Raw genomic sequence first — 19768 nt, 5'->3', positions numbered from 1 at the left:
TACTGCTGTCTATAATACATCTACCCCATTGGACAATTATTCTTAACTCTTAGCTATAATTATATTTCTGATAGTTCAAAAAAAACTTTAAATAAATATTACATACATATTAAAATAATCATTTTATTCACTCATTGAATGTGTGTGTCACTAGTTGGGCCAGCATTTATTGCCCTTTGATAGGGTGCCAATGAGCTCCTCTCTTGAACTGCTGCAGTCCATGTGCAGTAGGTTCACCTGCAATGCTCCTACGGGGTGGGGGGTGGAATTCCAGGATTTTGTCCCAGCAACAGTGAAGGAACAGAGATATATTTCCAAGTCAGGATGGTGAGTGACTTGGAGGGGAACTTGTAGGTGGTGGTGTTCCCATGTATCTGCTGACCTTGTGATCAATCACAAGGAACATATGACATGTGAGAGCACAGTATCGACATTTACACAAATGTAACATATAATGCAGATGCATAACTCAAATCTAAGAAAGAAAGAGTTTTAGAACATAGAGCATTACAGCACAAAACAGACCCTTCGGCATTCGATGTTGTGCCAATCAGTGAAACCAATCTGAAGCCCATCTAACCTACACTATTTCATTTATGTTGACAGTAATGTACAAAATGAATAAAGCAACATGAGGCAGGGTGAACTCTGTATCAAGCTCGCTCATTTGTGATACTTGATTGTAATTTTATTCTGAGGGTGCAAGAAGGATTTGTTTACTGTTAAAAGTAAACATTTATATAGATATTAAAGATCACATTTAGGAATTGTAATAAATTACCAGTCCTTCCAATCCCAATGGTGGCAGAAGCTATTGAGTTTGGCTGTACTAAGGATGACAGTGGCACCTCAACACCTGGGGTGGTCAACACTTGAGTCTGGAAGTTGCAGTGAGTCTGAAAAAGTTCTGGGCAAGTCCCCCATCAACACAAATACTTCCCCTGTCCTGATACTTACAATGAGTAGCTCTTAGCTTCCCTCTCGGTATCTCTAGCTCTGTTTCTCTCCTGATTCCTATTATTTTGCTTCTGCCGTCACCTCCTTTCACCCTAGGTTTGGCCGCACCTTGCTTTCCCAGCACCACAGACTTTTCTACCCCTGCTAGCTCCTCTAGTTCAACTTTCCCCCATGTCCAGTCATCCCCAACAATCCCTCACCATACCCACTGTTCCTCCCCACCATGTCGCTGCAATCCCAGTGATGTTAGAGTAGAAATGGGAGGGAATAGAGTGAGGTGAATAGTCGGAGTGCTGAGCTGGCAGTGGTAGCATTGTGACATGGTAGAGCTACCAGGCTAGGCACAGAGCCAGGAGAATCTGGTTGGGTTCTGGCTGCAATAAACAAATAAAAGATTGAAAATGTTCAAGAATCACTCACCATATGTTTGCAGATAGGCCATTACTTCAGAGGCCATCAATGAGTTTAAGACAGACCTCAGCTTGAGACATCAGAGGAAGTTTGGCTTCACCAAAATAGCATCTCATCAGTAGAACACCCCAGTCATCACTTTGATTGGTCCATGCTGAAGGTCAAAGTACAAGCTCCCACATAAGCCTACCACATAGTTAATGGTGCCAACTTTGCTTCATTGCTGACCGCAATATCTGGGGTCTTCTATTCATTTGAGGATGCATTGTAACTTTGCCATTTTCGATAAAATAAGCATAGTTTAGTGGACAACTTAGTCTTATAGCCACAAAGTGGATGAGGACAGACGAAGTTGGCTTCATCAAGGTTGTCTTCTCCATATGTAGTGGGGCTGTTGACTGGCACCAGGAACAAAGGTAAGAATATAAAGTTTATAATTGGAAAGGGTGAAACATCAAGAGAGTTCAATTTCCATACCAGTGGGAAGGTCACAAATTTCTTATATCTGACGTTTTGTGAACTAGCTCCGAAAGTGATGGTCAGTGCTTCTCTTGGCTGTTCTTAGCAAGGATCGAGATCCGAGAGAAAAGTTTAAAAGCAGAGGACAAGTGTTGGCTATTTCGCATTTAACACTGTATGCTATTGAATGTTGGAGTGCTATAGAATGCTGAGGTGCAGCCAGACAGATCCTGAGAAATATATGTAAAAATATTTTCTAAAATGAAATAACATCATCCACCCTAGTGAGTTTCATTTTCAGATGTCAGGTTACCCTCTCTCAATATTAGTTGGTGAAAAATATCATAATGTTCCAAAATGTACTTGACACATAATTAAAATCCTCACATTTCAAGTGTTGCCTTTTCAGACATCCAGTTTAAAATATTTGAAGATAATTATCTTTCCTGATCTTAAACGTTCTACAAAGGCCTCTTGGTAATGCCTCTACTACTGGATCGGTAGGGCTGAGTTCAAGTCCCACCTATTCCAGAGGTGTGTAATAACATTGCTGAACAGGTTGATTAGAAAAGTAAGTTAAATAAAACAACATTCTATAACTAGCTAAGCAAACATTACAAATTTTACAAGTCAAGCAAAACATTCGGGTGTTGAAAATGACAAAGAAATTAGCATTCTGTCATAAATTGTCACTCGACAAAATTCTTTGGTATTTGCCATCTGACGAGTCAGAGTCTTTTCTGAGAACAACAGTTTCACTTATTTAGTTAGTTTACATTGTGGCAAGCAGGAAGAATGACCTAACTATGGAACAAAATATTCACGTCACTTTTTGTTTTCATTTCGTACTTAAAATTATGACTGCTGGAGACGTTGAGATATTTCCTAATTTAATTTCTTTTTATTTTCCTGGCTTTTCTTCATAAATTGAATTTTAGTTTCTTTTTTAAACATTTCCCGCATCATTCTTCAGTAAAACTTGTCATTGTGAAGCATACAAGTTGAGAAACATAAAAGACATTACCTTGACTTATTATAGTTGGTCAACAAAGCTGAATGGGAACACAAAGGTGTTTCCTATCAGCTGTAGAGTGATAGAGATGTACAGCATGGAAACAAACCCTTCGGTCCAACTCATCCATGTCGACCAAATATCTCAAACCAATGTAGTCCCACCTGCCAGCACCCGGCCCATATCCCTCCAAACCCTTCCTATTCATATACCCATCCAAATGCCTCTTGAATGTTACAATTGTACCAGCTTCCACCACTTCCTCTGGCAGCTCATTCCATACACGTGAAAACGTTGCCCCTTGTAAACCTCTATAAGGTCACCCCTCAGCCTCCGACGCTCCAGGGAAAACAGCCCCAGCTGATTCAGCCTCTCCCTATAGCTCAGATCCTCCAACCCTGGCAACATCCTTTCAAGTTTCACAACATCTTTCCGCTAGGAAGGAGACTAGAATTGCACACAATATTCCAACAGTAGCCTAACCAATTTCCTGTACAGCCGCAACATGACCTCCCAACTCCTATACTCAATACTCTGACCAACAAAGGAAAGCGTACTAAACGCCTTCTTCACTATCCTATCTACCTGCGACTCCACTTTCGAGGAGCTATGAACCTGCACTCCAAGATCTCTTTGTTCAGCAACACTCCCTAGGACCTTACCATTGAGTGTATAAGTTCTGCTAAGATTTGCTTTCCCAAAATGCAGCACCTCACATTTATCTGAATTAAACTCCATCTGCCACTTCTCAGCCCATTGGCCTATCTGATCAAGATCCTGTTGTAATCTGAGGATCCCTCTTCACTATACACTACACCTCCAATTTTGGTGTCATCTGCAAACTTACTAATTGTACCTCTTATGCTCGCATTTATGTAAATGACAAAAAGCAGAGGACTTAGCATCGATCCTTGTGGCACTCCACTGGTCACAGGCCTCCAGTCTGAAAAACAACCCTCCACCATCACCCTCTTCTTCTACCTTTGAGCCAGTTCTGTATCCAAATGGCTAGTTCTCCCTGTATTCTGGTTTTAGCATTCCACATAACTGCATCATTGGTTGACAATCAGTGGAGTCTGTACCAGGTTTTGTTTCTCACCTCCACCTGCAGAATGATTTTTGAGTCACTGACAAGGGGACATGTGATCTGGAAGTCACCATTTCAAAGGGAGAAGTTGACAGCAGGCAATGGCAGTGCTCTCAAATAATGTCAGTGAGGCCAAAGGCCTAGTTTCAGGCCAGCCTGGAATTTCCAATTTTGGATATGTACTACTTATATTATGTACACTGGAACTGGTTAAGCTCTGTTGGCATAGTAATCTTTATTAGAACTCGCTTATATACTCCACAGAACTTTTGAATGAGAAACACACAACATCATTGAGTCCATTTTATTTGTACTGATTATAAATTCTAATATTATGGACATGCAATGTTACATGTATTATAGCGACAATTCTTGTGAAAGCTAGTGGATAAAACAATCACATTTTAACCACAATGACCATCTTACTATATACATTTCTAGTGGCAGACTGATATCCACTTACTGGATTAGTGGTGCTGGAAGAGCACAACAGTTCAGGCAGCATCCAAGGAGCAGTGAAATAGACGTTTCGGGCAAAAGCCCTTCATCATATCCACTTATGCCAGCTTATTGCTTGTGATATCTATAGTTCATGCACTTTATCTATTTATCCATTTATGTACTGCCACTGTGTGTGTGTGTGTATATCCTAAGAACATGACACCCTATAATATAACAGCTGATTGAGCCAAGAGCAATCAAGACATGGAAGAGTGATTTTTGCAGTTTGCTTCTTTGTGCATAATATCCATGCAAATGCAATAAATAGTAGTTCACATTTCAGGACTGAATTCTTGTCATTTTCCTGTTTTCACTGTATCAACACAGCACCAAGAATTCGGCCAGTCAGTTCCTTGAGTAAGTCCAGGTACAAAACTACGGAGGTCAGTAGCAGTGCACAGTCGAGGTATGGCAGTTTTGACTCCAGTCTCTTGCGGAACAGCTGTTTGCTATTACATCTTTGATATTTCTGCCTGAGAATTGTCAAACGCGGATGAGCAGTCTTTAGACATGGCTATGTAATATATTATATATTATATATACACACATATATGTGTAATATGTATGTATATGTACACTTTAAAGGTCTCAGTGGAAATCAAATAGCATCCTTTTCGTACCTTTGTGGTTGACGTTGCTTTTATTTTAAGACAAAATGCAATGGTCCAAATTGCCATCCAGATAATCACTTGAAATGAATCTCGACTATCTAAAAGTCTTCCAGCTGCTGGTTATGGTTATATTGAACAGAGGAAGTGTATGTGCAGCCCAAACCTGTTGGTTCTATGATAGCACCAGATGAGTTTGTTTCAACAAGACATGTCCCAGCAGCCATTTTTCATAGTCTCATGTGAAATACCGACAGCTCGTGGAGTCAATGTAACAATATGACGTACATTTCAGATCCCCAAAAGACCTAAAACAAACAAATACAACACAAAGAGGGAACAAGAGAGTTTACATCTTCTTACATAAAGGACTGCATACACAAAAAGTCTGGACTAGATAATAGCAAACAGCTGTTATCCACAATCAAAATGCAAACAAAAATGGAAAGGATAAACAGAAAATCCATAAATCCAAAATAAATGGGAATTACTTAGTACTGGAAATGCACAATTAATCAGTCAGTACACAGAAGGTGATGATGGCTACTCTTTGTCTGCACCCTTCATTAGATGAGTGGCTAACTGATAGGCATTTCATTCACCTGGGCAGAAGTGAGGACTACAGGTGCTGGAGATGACAGTCAAGATTAGAGTGGTGCTGGAAAAGCACAGCAGGTCAGACAGTATCTGAGGAGCAGGAAAATCGATGTTTCAGGCAAAATCCCTTCATCAGGAATGAGGCTAGGAACCTCGGGAATGGAGAGATCAATGGGAGGGGAATGAGATCATTCACCTGGACCACTCTTGTGGCCTTTCTACTTGATGTTTACAAATTGCTGTTGACAGAAGTCTTGTTGCAGCTCTCTGTGCAAAAAAAGGAAGTGTAGCATGTAATGAGGGTTCCTGTGGTGTACTGATAATGTGGCTACCTATATTGTGAATGTAACTGTATCTATAGTAAATAGCCAACAGGTTTAGACAGAGGATCTGAATTAGCACAGGCTTGAAGGGCCAAAGGGCATGTTCATGCACTGTAATTTTCTTTGTTCATTGTTATTTGTACCTATGGGACAGAAAGCCCCATTGAACCTAGACATGTGTCATAACGTAGCACCACAATCTTCAAATGTCTCATAACATGCCAGAACAGGTTGGTTAAGAATATCTTGAAAGGTATTTATTTAGTTTCTTTTTAAGTCTTTTCAAAACAAAAATTCTAGGCAAATGTACTCCTTATCAGAGATTGCTTCAAGAAGCGACTCTATATAGGGCATCAACACGCAATCTTTAAATGAACTTACCCGGGAAGATAGGTTTTACAGGTTTGGTAACCAAAATCTTTACCATCACATTCTTCAAATCCCTTCCACACATATCCATCTCCACAGTAGGCTTGCTTACAATCTGTAACAATGCAGCAAAACAACAATTGTATTTTTTGATGTCCACGACACAGATCAGCAATCCTGTTTTATAGAAATATAGAAAATGGGTGCAGGAATTGGCCATTTGACCCTTCGAAGCAAAAGTGAGTACTGCAGATGCTGGAGATTAGAGTCCAGAGTATGGTACTGGAATAGCACAGGAGGTCAGACAGCATCTGAGGAGCAGGGAAATCAATGTTTCAGGCAAAAGCCCTTCATCAGGTGCTTTTCCGGCACCACACTCTTGACATTTGACCTTTTGAGCATGCTCCACCATTCAATATGATCATGGCTGATCATCAAGCTTAATACTCTAATCTCACCCTCCTATAAGATCCCTTTAGCTATATTTACTCCCTCCTTGAAAACACAACGTTTTGGACTCAACTACTTTCTGTAGTACTGAGTCCACCACTCTCTGGTGAAGACACCTCTCCTCACCTCAATCCGAACAGGTTTTCCTATTATCCTTAAACTATGCTCCTAGCTCCATTGGAAACATCCTCCCTGCATCTAAACTGTCTCGTCCTGTTAGAATTTTATAGGTATCTATGCGATCCTCCTCTTCCATACTCTGGTATACATAATCCGAACTGACTCAACCTCCCCTCATACATCAGTCCTACCATGTCAGGAATCAATTCAGTAAACCTTCGCTGCGCTTCCTATATAGACAAGCAGGAGGCTGGAAGAACACAGCGAGCCAGGCAGCATCTGGAGGTGGAGAAGTCAATGTTTCTGGTGTAACTCTTCCTCAGGACTGGGGTGGGGATCCCATATAGCAAGAGCATCCATCCTTAGCTTAGGCGACCAAAACTGCACACAATATTCCAGGTGTGCATTCACTAATGCCCTGTTTAATGCAGCAAGACATCCTTGTTCCTGTACTCAGATCCCCTCACTGTGAATAGGAGAAAGTGAGGACTGCAGTTGCTGGAGATTAGAGTCGAAAAGTGTGGCACTAGAAAAGCACAGCAGGTCAGGCAACATCCGAGGAGCAGGAGAATCGACGTTTTGGGCATAAGCCGTTCATCAGGAATGTGGGGGAGGTGGAGGTTGGAGGGGAGGAAGGGGGATGAGAGATAAATGTAAGGGTGGGGGTGAGGCTGGGGGAAGCTTAGAAGGCGATAGGGAGATGCAGTTTGGGGTGTGTTGGTGACAGGTCGGAATGGATGATGGAGCTATCCTCTGCCGTTTCCACTGCCTACTGTCAGATCCCACCACCAGAGATATATTTCCCTCCTGATCCCTTTCAGCATTCCGCAGAGACCACGCCCTCTGTGACTTCCTCGTTAGGTCCACGCTCCCCCCAACCAACCCACCCTCCTCACCCGGCACCTCGTCTGGTCGCCACAAGAGGTGTAAAGCCTGCGCCCACACCTCCCCCCTCACCTCCATCCAAGGCCTCAAAGGATCCTTCCACATCCGGCAGACATTTTCCTGCACATCCACCCACCTCATCTAATGTGTCTGTTGCTCTCGATGTGGTCTCCTCTCCACTGGAGAAACAGGATGCCAACTTGCGGAATGTTTCAGGGAACATCTCTGGGACACATGCATCAAACAACCCTACCACCCTGTGGCTGACCACTTCAACTCCCCTTCCCACTCCGCCAAGGACATGCAAGTCCTGGGCCTCCTCCACCACCAAATCCAAGCCACCCGATGCCTGGAGGAAGAACGCCTCATCTTCCGCTTTGGTACCCTGTGACCACATTCTCAACCCCCTTCCCCCCGACTCCCCACATTCCTGATGAAGAGCTTATGCTCGAAACATTGATTCTCCTGCTCCTCAGATGCTGCCTGACTGGCTGTGCTTTTCCAGCGCCACACTTTTCACCTCTTACTGCGAAGGGCAACATACAATTTTTCTGAGGAGGGAATTACTGCAGATGCTGGAATCTGTACTGACAACAAAAAATGCTGGAGGTCACAATGGCTCAGAGAGCATCCATGGAAAGAAAGCAAGCTAACATTTCAAGTCTGGATGACTCTTCATCAGAGCTGAAGTGTGAAGGGGGAAGTATTTATGCAATGAGGGGGGCAGGGTAGGAATGTTGAGGGAGAAAGGGTGTTGATAGTGCAGATTAAATGGTCAGAATGAGAGAATGGCAGAACAATGCTGTATCTAACTGCATTAGAGAACAGACTGTCCCACTGGTTTGAGGGGAGGGGAGAGAGAACATAGTGACAGAGAATGCAACAAGCAAAGCTAAAAGGAAGGGAAGGAATGGGTTCACAATTTGACAGAGTTGTACTCAATACTGAGCCCAGAAGGTTGTAAAGTGCCTAGTTTGAAGATGAGGTGCTGCTTCTCCAGCTTGCGCTGTGATTCACTGGAGCATTGCAGCATGTCAAGGACAAATAAGTGAGAATGTGAGGAGGACACTGTGTTAAAATGACCGGCTACGGGAAGGTCAGGGTCATGCTTGTGCGTTCTGCAAAGCGGTCGCACAGTCTGCGTTGGGTGACCATTTTGCAGAATACCTCTTGCCCATTCCCCTATTTCTGACTGTAAGGAACCTATATTAGTTTTCACCAATCTTTTTCTCTTTACATACCTATAGAAACTTTTACAGTCAATTGTTATGTTCCAAGCAAGCTCACTTTTGTATTTTTACCATTCTTAATCAATCCCTTGGTCCTTCTTTGCTGACTTCTCAACTGTTGCCAATCCTCAGGTCTATTGCTTTTATTCTTGTCAATTTGGATGCCTTTTTTGTATATAATACTATCTCTAACTTTCCTCATAAGCCGTGGTTTGGCCACTGTTCTCTGTGTAGTCTTGTGCCTGATGGGAATAAACAATTTTTGTCATTAACCCATTCGCCTTTGAATTTTTGCCATCGTCACTCCTTTCAGTAACATTTCCCCATCCATCATTGCCAATTCATACATCATATCAATGTAGTTTCCCTTTATTAAGTTTTAGGTCCCTAGACTCTGAAGTAACTAACTTAGTCTCCGTACTGAAGAAGAATTTTATCATATTATAGTTGCTCGACCCCAAAGGATCTTTCACAGCTACATCGCTAATTATTCCTTTCTCATAATACCCAAACTAACATGGCCTGTGCTTTAGTTGGTTCTCAATCTATTAGTCCAGAAAACCATCCCATATACACTCGAGGAATTTCTCCTCTACGATATTGTGACTAATTTGATTTGCCACAGCTATACGTACACTAAAGTCATCCATAATGACAAATGCTCCTTTAGTGCCTGCTCCCTTGATTTCCTGTTTAACGCCATTCCCGATATCAACACTACACTTTGGTAGTCTATATGTCACCCCACTAATGTTTTTGCCTCTTGGTATTTCTCAATTTTACCCACATAGATTCTATATTGTCTGAGCTAATATCTTTACTCAATATTGTGTTTATATCCTCTTTAACCACTGCCTTTTCCTTTTTTTCTGTCCTTCTTAAATACTGAATACCCCCAGATGTTCAGTTCCCATTCCTGATCACCCTACAACTATGTTTCCATAGTCCCAACTATATCATACACATTTACATCTATTTATGTGAATAATTCATCCACTTTATTTTGAATGCTCTGTGTTTTTAGGCATAAAGCCTTAAGGCTTATCTTTTTAACATGCTTTGTTCCATTTCCATTATTTTTGATGGTGGCCTTGTTTCATTTTGGCCATTGATTCCTTCGCATATCATTTCTCTTATTCCTCTTTGTCTTTTGTTCTTGTTTTTGATTCCCCCTGGCAATTTAGTTTAAACCATCCAGAACTACTCGAGCAGATATTCCCCACTAGGGCATCAGTCCTGCCCAGGTGTAACCTGCCTAGTTTGCCCTGGTCCCAGAACCAGTCTAATTGCCCCAGGAATCTGAAACCTTCCCCCTCACACCATCTTTTTAGCCATGTCTTCATCCAACATAGCCTACTATTTTTACTCTGACTAGCAAGTGGCATTGTTAGTAATGCTAGTACTTTCCATTATATTGCATTTAAAAGTCTACTTTTCGATTTATAATATCAATACACATATAAACTAGAAAGTATAATCTGCACAGTTTTTTAAACATTAATTAACAGAATTGACATATTTTATTTTCCAAAGAAAAAATATGTAATGCAAAGATAGGAAACAATTATTGAAGTCATACGAGAGAATTATTGATTCATTATTAAATATTACTTTTCACTCCCAATTTTTCAGAAATTATATAATTGGACATCAAGATTTTGGAGCTGTCTGTATCTATGGCACTAATTACAAGATTTTCTTGGACATGACTGTTAATAGAACTCCACGTATATGTCTGTAAAATTAATTTGATATTGTTTTGCTGACTGCAGCAGCTTTCTGGCAAGAACATTACCACAGACTGGCAAAAAAATGTAGTTTCTCAATCCAGTATCATTCCTCAACTGTTAATATCTCCTTGCCCATTTGGCTGGCTATTTTGAAGTCACTAAGCCAAGGATAATATTAAACTTGGTTTGATTCAGATCCTTGGTTTGCAAGAGACAGGGATTATTTTCCTCACATTTCCACATAAAATACACAATTCTCTGGGAGCAATGGTCAGGAAGAGGGTGTAGATCCCACCAGGTTCTCCTGCACAGTTGTCTTCAGATATTTGGGGCTTTGTAGATAATAGGGTGAGCCTTGTCTGCACCAGGAAAAAATATAGCCCAGACAGAGAATTATAATGGGGCAAGGTGCAGTCAAATCTTTTATGTTTAGAACATCCCACCACCACCCCTTTCTCAATTCAGAATCAAATCTGGACCTTCTGGCTACTGATGGTCCTTTCTGTTGTATAAGATGTTTGGCTCAGAAAAGGGTTGATGTTGAGGAATGCATTAAACTTCTCCAACATGATGCCATAATGACTTTGGTTGTGGTACAGCTCTGCATCTTGAAGGAGATAGACCTCCCATTTAGGTCTCTTCATAGCCTTAGTACAACGTCTATCAATGTTGCTTATAACTTGTTGATATCTTAGAGTTAACTACATCTTGTTTAAGACAAAAGTCTCTTCTAGCTCAACAACTTAGTGTTTTCTCACTAGATGAAGCAGGCCTGTAGATCCCCAACTTAAAAAAGAATGATGGCAGCAAATCGACATTGTGGTGATCAAGGGTCTGGTTCACTCACATTGCATAATAAGTGGCAGTGAGAATACTTCATGGAGCATGTTGTCAGTGGTGGGCATTGTTGCATCTTCTAACGTAGTCCCTGTGAACAACTATCCAGCTGCAACTGGCTATCCTACCACCACCTCTAAGTTAACCTTTGACTAGGGGAAATGGCCTTTTTCCAGGTCTTTTGCACACATTTGAAGAGAAAATCCAGGCAATCTCAGGATTTCAAGTTTGTTATCAGTGTCCAGGCAGTATGCAATATAGTTACAAGAAAGTCAGTTTTAACAGGTTTGTTTTTCCTAATACATTGAGTTCAGCTGACCAAAAATAAAATTGATGGCACACAGATGTACATTTCCAATGAAAACCTGAAGGAACATTTTTGAAAATATAAAGCTAACCAACTTACTTATACAGCTATCGGTGACAATCTTATTTCCATCATCACACTCTTCCCCATTTTCCTCCTGAACTACTCCATCTCCACAGAACCCTGCTGAATGTGACGAAGAAGCTGCAAGCAGTGTAGGGGAGATCTATATGAAAATAAAGTAGATGAGGAAGAATAATTATTTCCCTCAACAGTCACATTATTGATAATTTTCAAATGGTTTGCCTGGCTCCAAGATTTGAAGTTCAGGTCCTTCTGCTATAACGCATCTTTCCTCAACACAAATTCACTGTAACATGATTGATGATTTACGTATGCTATTTGTAAAGTGCAAATTTTTAAAATATGCATTGGCTATAACGCGAATACTTCGCCAACACTTTTAAGCGCTGTTTCTGAAGCAACCATCATGTTATTGAAGGACTGACTGTAGGATCAAAGTAGCATATTTTACTTATTTTCATCTATTCATGGGATGTTGGTATCTCCGGGAAGGCCATCATATTTGTCCATCCTCATTACTAACTGCAAGTCCATAAAGATGATCATGGCATCTCCTTCTAGACACGAACCAAAACATAAACTAACAGTCAGCATATGAAAGAGACATTAGGACATGTGACCAAATGCTTCATCACAAAAAGGAATGTTAAGTAGCACTTTAGAGGATGGCAGAGATTTGGAGACGGGTACACATTTAGGGAGGGAATTCTCAAGCTTAGAATCTAGATGGTGCAGCAACAGCTTGCAATTTTGGGTGAAAGAAAGTGGGATGCACCTTGCAAAGGCTCATAGAGCTGATGGAAAGTACCGAATTAGGGAGAGAAGGGGATAAGTGCTAAATCATGATAACTGTATAATGACCAGATCTGGCTATGTCATACATTCACCAAAACATTATATGACTGTATAGACACAATAAATGTACATATATCCTTGTACATGTTATGCTAAAAGGTTTCCCATTCTTTAAAGGACGGATGATTGTTTTATGGCATAAATTGCAGACCATGCAGGAAGTGTACCTTTAAGACAGTCGCATGAGATCACAACATGTGATGTTTTGGTACAGAAGTGCCAAGCTCACATCAGTCACTGTCTCTATATAATCGATTAAATGTAGAGCCTTTGATCAATCAGCTTTATATATATGCATTAACATCTGTAGCACAAAACCTAAACTATGTACGCGGGTAATAATTTGTTCATGCAAAAATCTTGGACTTGTAGGTTTTGTCTTGGTGCAAGTTGTGATAACTGTCTACATGTTTCCTGGTCATACTTTTGTACTATTTTAAAACTGAAGCATTGGTGAACCTGAGGCCTATCTAGATTAGTGAATGAATAGTACTCACAAATTTAGAATATGAACAGCAAGAGTGGAAGGGTGGAAGTAAGAAGGCCAACCAAGGGACCAGTGAAAGAGAAAACTTCAGGGGCATTAAAATAGAATCTTTTCAGTTAGAAAATCTTTTAATGATTTATTTATCTTGTTCAGGAAATCTTGACAAATGTCAGAGAGATTCCTTTGATCTCGCTCAGAAGGTATCAGATAAACAGTCCCTTGTTGATGCAGCCTTTAGTTGAAGTAAATGTTAGAAACTGACAATTAATTCTACATTAGTCAGTTCTCAACAACTTGATGTCAGCTTTCATAGACTTACACTAATGCCATTCCTATTTCTCCTAAGAGTAAGATTGCTTGTTTGCAGATGGGCAGGCTCAGAGTGAACTCTTTCGTTTTGCTCCTGACAACAGCTTGAGACAGAAGGTACTTTTTTTCTCCTGTATGGACACAAACTACGCTCTCTATCCAATCACTTCACTTGCATGCCTTAATAAAGGAATGACTGATTTATTTGGGGAAAGATGATTTCATCCACTTGGCTTGATGCCTGAAGTCTGGAAGGTCAGTGCATGACATGTCTCTGGGCTGTCAACAATTTCTTAGTTACTGAGAGCAAGGAAACAGCTCTAATTATTGAAGTATGACTCATGCATTTTCTTTCCCCTCTTCACTATAGAAAGATGCTCCAACCTCAAATTAGCACTTCCCCAGTGGAGGTGGATATCATTCAGTTCAACAAATGATGTAGGAAAGGATTTAAACACCAATTCTTCGCTCATCCAGGGCATCCCAAATACATGCTTCAAGACAAGGTTTTCAGTGCAGCATTTAAAGAAAGCACATTTAAAAGGTCATGATTTGGAGATGCCGGTGTTGGACTGGGGCGTACAAAATTAAAAATCACACAACACCAGGTTATAGTCCAACAGATTTAATTGGACTATCTCATACGCTGCAGGCAAGGATACCCTGAGGCTTGGTACATTGGGGAAACTGAGCAAAGGCTACGGCAACGGATGAATGGGCACCGCACAACAATCAACAGACAGGAGGGTTCTGTGGAGGACACAATTGTAAGGCACAGAATTTATAGCAAAAGTTTACAGGGTGATGTAACTGAAATTATACATTGACAAATACCTTGATTGTCTGTTGAGGCTTTCATCTGTTCAAATACCAAGATAGTTTCACTTCTTTCATGTGTAAATCACAAAACCTTTTTTTAAAAATTGCATTCTCAGGTTAACTGTAACAATTGGTGTTAGCTAGACAATATGTTGAAGGTGTTAGCCCCCTGTGTTCTCTGTCTATGCCATGAGAATTAGATTGATTCTCATCTAAAAAGTGAGATAACAGAGTTTTACATGAATTCATGCAGTTTTTGAGCAAAGTACAATGTAACTCTGCAAGTACAAATTCACCCCACAAACATATATGTATATGTGTGCATGTGGGTCTTTGTGTCTGGGTTGGAGGGTTGTGAGTGTGAGAGAGAGTGTATATGTGTGTGTAGTGAATGTAGAGTGTCTTAAGTCTGCACTACACACACACAGACACTCCTACACACACACACACACAAAGACCCACATTCACACATATACATATATGTTTGTGGGGTGAATTTGTACTTGCAGAGTTACATTGTACTTTTCTCAAAAACTGCATGAATTCATGTAAAACTCTGTTATCTCACTTTTTAGATGAGAATCAATCTAATTCTCATGGCATAGACAGAGAACACAGGGGGCCAACACCTTCAACATATCATCTAGCCATCACCAATTGTTACAGTTAACCTGAGAATGCAACTTTTAAAAAAAGGTTTTGTGATTTACACATGAAAGAAGTGAAACTATCTTGGTATTCGAACAGATGAAAGCCTCAACAGACAATCAAGGTATTTGTCAATGTATAATTTCAGTTACATCACACTGTAAACTTTTGCTATAAATTCTGTGCCTTACAATTGTGTCCTCCACAACCACCTGATGAAGGAACGGTGCTCCGAAAGTTAGTGCTTCCAATTAAACCTGTTGGACAGTAACCTGGTGTTGTGTGATTTTTAACATTTAAAAGTGGTTTATAAATTCATACTTGCACTGCAGACTTTCATTCAGTAACAAAATGTATTGAGAAGATTTCACTTTATTTATTTTCTTTTTCAAATATTAATAAGAAACTCTACTTGACTCTGTTGATGTGCTTGGGTGATGTTAAGTATGTTAGTCTGCATAAAATATACCTCAGAGGATAGGGTATTGCTGAAACTGACATCTTGAATTCTATTAATATATCTAATATCACAGACTTGCATATATAGTTTAGGTTTTGTGATATATATGTTAATGTATATCTGACTGGCCGAAAGCTCTACATTGAATTGACTATTTTCTCTACTTTGTTCCAAGATTGTTTTCTTCGGTTGAAGCTATTCTTTCAACATTTAAGTTCCTTTGATTTTAAAAATAAATTCATTAGCAACCTCAGGTATTTGATCTTTCTAAAAGAGAGTGGATAGAGTATTCATTGTGCTTCAGCATTTTTTTTTTAGACTTCAGTTTAAAATGGAGCACTTTAGTCTTGATTATAATTATAGTTGTTCATCTCTGAACTTGCACAAGTTTATAGACGAATATTAGGAAAAAAAGACTTCTCAACCACCATATTCATCACCTCTTCAGCATATAGCACCCAATAGAGCTTTCAGTAGCTTTTAGTGTCTGTTTACTGCTGTCATGATGTAGTTTCTGCTTTACCACAGGCTAGTCTGCATAGAATATACCAGTGAGTTGCATTTTTTGTTAAAACAGATGTCCTGAAGCTTCTTTACATTACTAAAAATTAACGAGAACACTATCGCAATTTAGACATTTGGTGAAAATGTTCCTGTTTCCAGCTAAAGTGCTTTGTCGAATGAGATTCAAGGTGCTCAATACACCATGGCTTAGAGCTGTGCTTTTAGGCACTTTTCCTTTAGTGGGATTTGTGCAGCCAGAGAGACAGATGGACTCATCACTGCTGACATATTCTGGCTTTCACACCACTGGTGCCATATTTAAAGCCCAGCTGCTTATTATTTCAGAAGTTTAAATCCCCTCACTGTGGTGTTTGATCATTATCACAGAGGACATGTCACACAGCTAATGTAACGTTGCTTCGTGCTTCACTGTCAGGAAACAGTAGGATGTTGGTATAATGTGATGAAGAGAAGGGCAATCCATTTTCCCTTAGATTGCCAAAGGAGGCCATTCCAATATCCTAAGTTGACCTAGAGCTAAATTGCACTCCCAGTGTAGTGCTGTGTCTTAGATGAACTTGGATGTCCAGCAGTGCAGGAAGAAGGTCAATGATTTGTACCATGCAAGGATTGGTGCAGCCATCTTCTCTCTTCTAATTCACACTCACAGGGCCACAACTCATTCAATCTTTACCACTGCACATGCACCTCACCAAGTCTCACGGATAACAGCTCTCACTACTTCATATAACATGTCCATGTCCATAGTCACCTACCTCATTCTTCTAAACCACTAACTCTTCCTGCCCTCTATGCTTCCTATTCAGTCTCATGAGGCACCTCACCTCATTGATACCCCTACATCACCATTAAATGCTCTTCCATCTACTTCTATCGTGCGCAGTCCCTCCCTTCCCACAGCCTGGACTAATGTGTCCACAGTACCCTGACTGACCTACCTACAACACCTGGACTTGCTGTATTTGGCCTGTAGGACTGACCATGGCTTATCCCTGGACTGCAAAAAGCTTGGAATCTCAGGCTCTGATAGGACCAAATGCCTGACTGATCAGGAAAACTCCCTGAAGTGGAATTGGAAGAGCCACTTGACTGATTGTGACAGTATACCCTGACTGACCAGAGTGCCCCTTCGTCCCACTATACTCCTTTTTGACTTTCACACTTGAATATTTGCTTGCTGCATAAAATGTTGACGATGTTGCACGTGGAGTGTTGACTTTGAAGTATGGTATTACGCAACGACGTGCAAATCTCATTGACTGTTCAGTGCACCCAACTGCAACAAGCTGTCCATCTCTTGCTCTGCACTAAAAAGCAATGTGCGCCACATAGAGGCTAGCAGCCTCTAATCCACTGCTGAATCAGTGGATTTACTTACTATTACTACTTAAATAGTAAGGGATGGACAGAGTTTGGCAACTTTGAATAACCTCAAAATAAGTGAGGGCTGAAAAGGCAAGATAAGAGCCAAAAATGTATCCTATGTACAAGATTACTGACAGAAGCATGTAAGTCATATGTGTCCCTCAGCTACAAGCAAAGAGTTAAAGGACTGATGTGGTATAAGAGTACAGGTATGATGATGTAGTGAGGCTGGTGGTTTGCCGATGCCAACTTGTGTGGACCAAGTGTCAAGGTGAATTGTAGGCATGGACCATGCAGTGAGATTAGATTACTTACAGTGTGGAAACAGGCCCTTCGGCCCAACAAGTCCACACCGCCCCGCCGAAGCACAACCCACCGCCCCGCCGAAGCACAACCCACCCATACTCCTACATCTACCCCTTACCTGTCTTTGGACTGTGGGAGCAAACCCACGCAGACACGGGGAGAATGTGCAAACTCCACACAGTCAGTCGCCTGAGGCGGGAATTGAACCCGGGACTCTGGCGCTGCGAAGCAGCAGTGCTAACCACTGTGCCACCGTGCCGCCCACGGTGAGGTTGTTGTGAAGAAGCAGTTGAATGTCAGATGGGAGAAGTACTTGTTGAGTTATAGCCAATGTTACCCATTTTGATTTATATTTTGTGAATTTACCCTGTCTGGTTTCTTGTGAAAGAAGAGGAGAATTGGAAGTGGTGTATAAACAAAGCAAGTTTAGTTATTTATAAGCTACTAATGCTTGGAAGTAGGTTAACTGCTGCTGAATAGCGAGTTCTAGAAGTGCCATTTAAAGCTTAAGGGGGAAATCCCCAAACATTTTCTCGACATCAAGACTGACTTTTGAATTCTCTTTGTATTTTCCCAACTTCCTTGCCATTGTTCAAGCCACACCAGGGAGGGGAAATAATCTACTTTTAGTTTGTGTTCTGTGCTTACTGATGTTACATTTAGCTGGCTAAAGGTCCAACTCCATTACACTGGGATGTTACATATCATGATTTTATGTAATGGTCTTAAAGGGACAGTGCCTGTGAAGTCTGCAATCTATGCCATAATATAACACTCACTAATCTCCTTATCCAAAATTCTAATGTGCACTCCCAAGGTGTGCTGTGCCAGTGCAAATTTGTAAGATTGTCCTGACAATTTTTAGGTGGCTTCTTTCATCAGTTTTACAGCAATTTAAAAAAATGTAGTTTAAATTTATATATTCAATAGTGAATATTTACTGATTGGAAAAGTCAACATGAAATTTAAAATTTTACTAGAATACTTGGGTAGTGGATGATTCAGAGATGAGGAGAAACTTCTTCACCCAGAGAGTGGTGGCTGCGTGGAATGCTCTGCCCCAGAGGGCAGTGAAGGCCCAGTCTCTGGATTCATTTAAGAAAGAGTTGGATAGAGCTCTGAAGGATAGTGGAATCAAGGGTTATGGAAATAAGGCAGGAACAGGATACTGATTAAGGATGATCAGCCATGATCATAATGCAGGCTCGAAGGGCAGAATGGCCTACTCCTGCACCTATTGTCCATTGTCTATTGTCAGAAGGATGTAACAAAAGGAATCGTTTTAATTCTCTCCTATTTCTTTTTTAATACTTGGGATTAATTCAGCATGTACTATATTTTGATGTCCCTGTGGAAACATTAAAGAACGATCCTAACTGAATTTGAAGGAAAGTCAGCCCAGGGACATAAAGGTATGACACTCTGGCTGAGAGCCAAGCATTTACTTACTAATGCTGTCAGGCCTCACACTGACAGTTCAAAAAGATTAATTCTCCACAATGACTGTTAGGGCTCACAAGAGCTTAAGACATGGTATTGTCAGAGTGAAATTCTCTTTGAGTCAAATGAACAAAAAAGAACTTTAAGACAATAAGATCTAGTTCCTCTCCACACCACCCTCATCTTCGAATTTATTCAGTTAGCGATGAGAGAACTCTGTGGGAAGCTAGAGAAGTGATTGCTGGGCCTCTTGCTGACATATTTGTATTATCGATAGTCACAGGTGAGGTGCCGGAAGACTGGAGGTTGGCAAACGTGGTGCCACTGTTTAAGAAGGGTGGTAAGGACAAACCAGGGAACTATAGACCAGTGAACCTGACCTCAGTGGTGGGCAAGTTGTTGGAGAGAATCCTGAGAGACAGGATGTACATGTATTTGGAAAGGCAAGGACTGATTCGGGATAGTCAACATGGCTTTGTGCTTGGGAAATCATGTCTCACAAACTTGATTGAGTTTTTTTGAAGAAGTAACAAAGAAGATTGATGAGGGCAGAGCAGTAGATGTGATCTATATGGACTTCAGTAAGGC

General features: G+C 40.8%; 1 protein-coding gene across 5 annotated transcripts in view; it reads right to left on the bottom strand.

Annotated features, from left to right (window-relative positions):
- Positions 1–3839: 3839 nt before the first annotated feature.
- Positions 3840–19768, bottom strand: part of colq (collagen-like tail subunit (single strand of homotrimer) of asymmetric acetylcholinesterase) — a 116146-nt gene continuing 100217 nt past the window's right edge. For all 5 annotated transcript variants that reach the window (XM_043689504.1, XM_043689507.1, XM_043689506.1 and 2 more), the window contains 3 exons: positions 11982–12108; positions 6337–6439; positions 3840–5343 (listed from right to left, as the gene is read on the bottom strand). In XM_043689504.1, coding sequence (XP_043545439.1) covers positions 5274–5343; positions 6337–6439; positions 11982–12108 — 300 coding nt within the window. In that variant the 3' untranslated portion in view covers positions 3840–5273. The remainder of the gene's footprint in view (positions 5344–6336; positions 6440–11981; positions 12109–19768) is intronic.

This window comes from Chiloscyllium plagiosum, chromosome 5 (genome assembly GCF_004010195.1).
Source record: "Chiloscyllium plagiosum isolate BGI_BamShark_2017 chromosome 5, ASM401019v2, whole genome shotgun sequence".
NCBI classification, from domain to species: Eukaryota; Metazoa; Chordata; class Chondrichthyes; order Orectolobiformes; family Hemiscylliidae; genus Chiloscyllium; species Chiloscyllium plagiosum.
The sequence above is the reverse complement of the archived record's forward strand: the minus strand, read 5'-3'. Positions and strand labels throughout refer to the sequence as shown.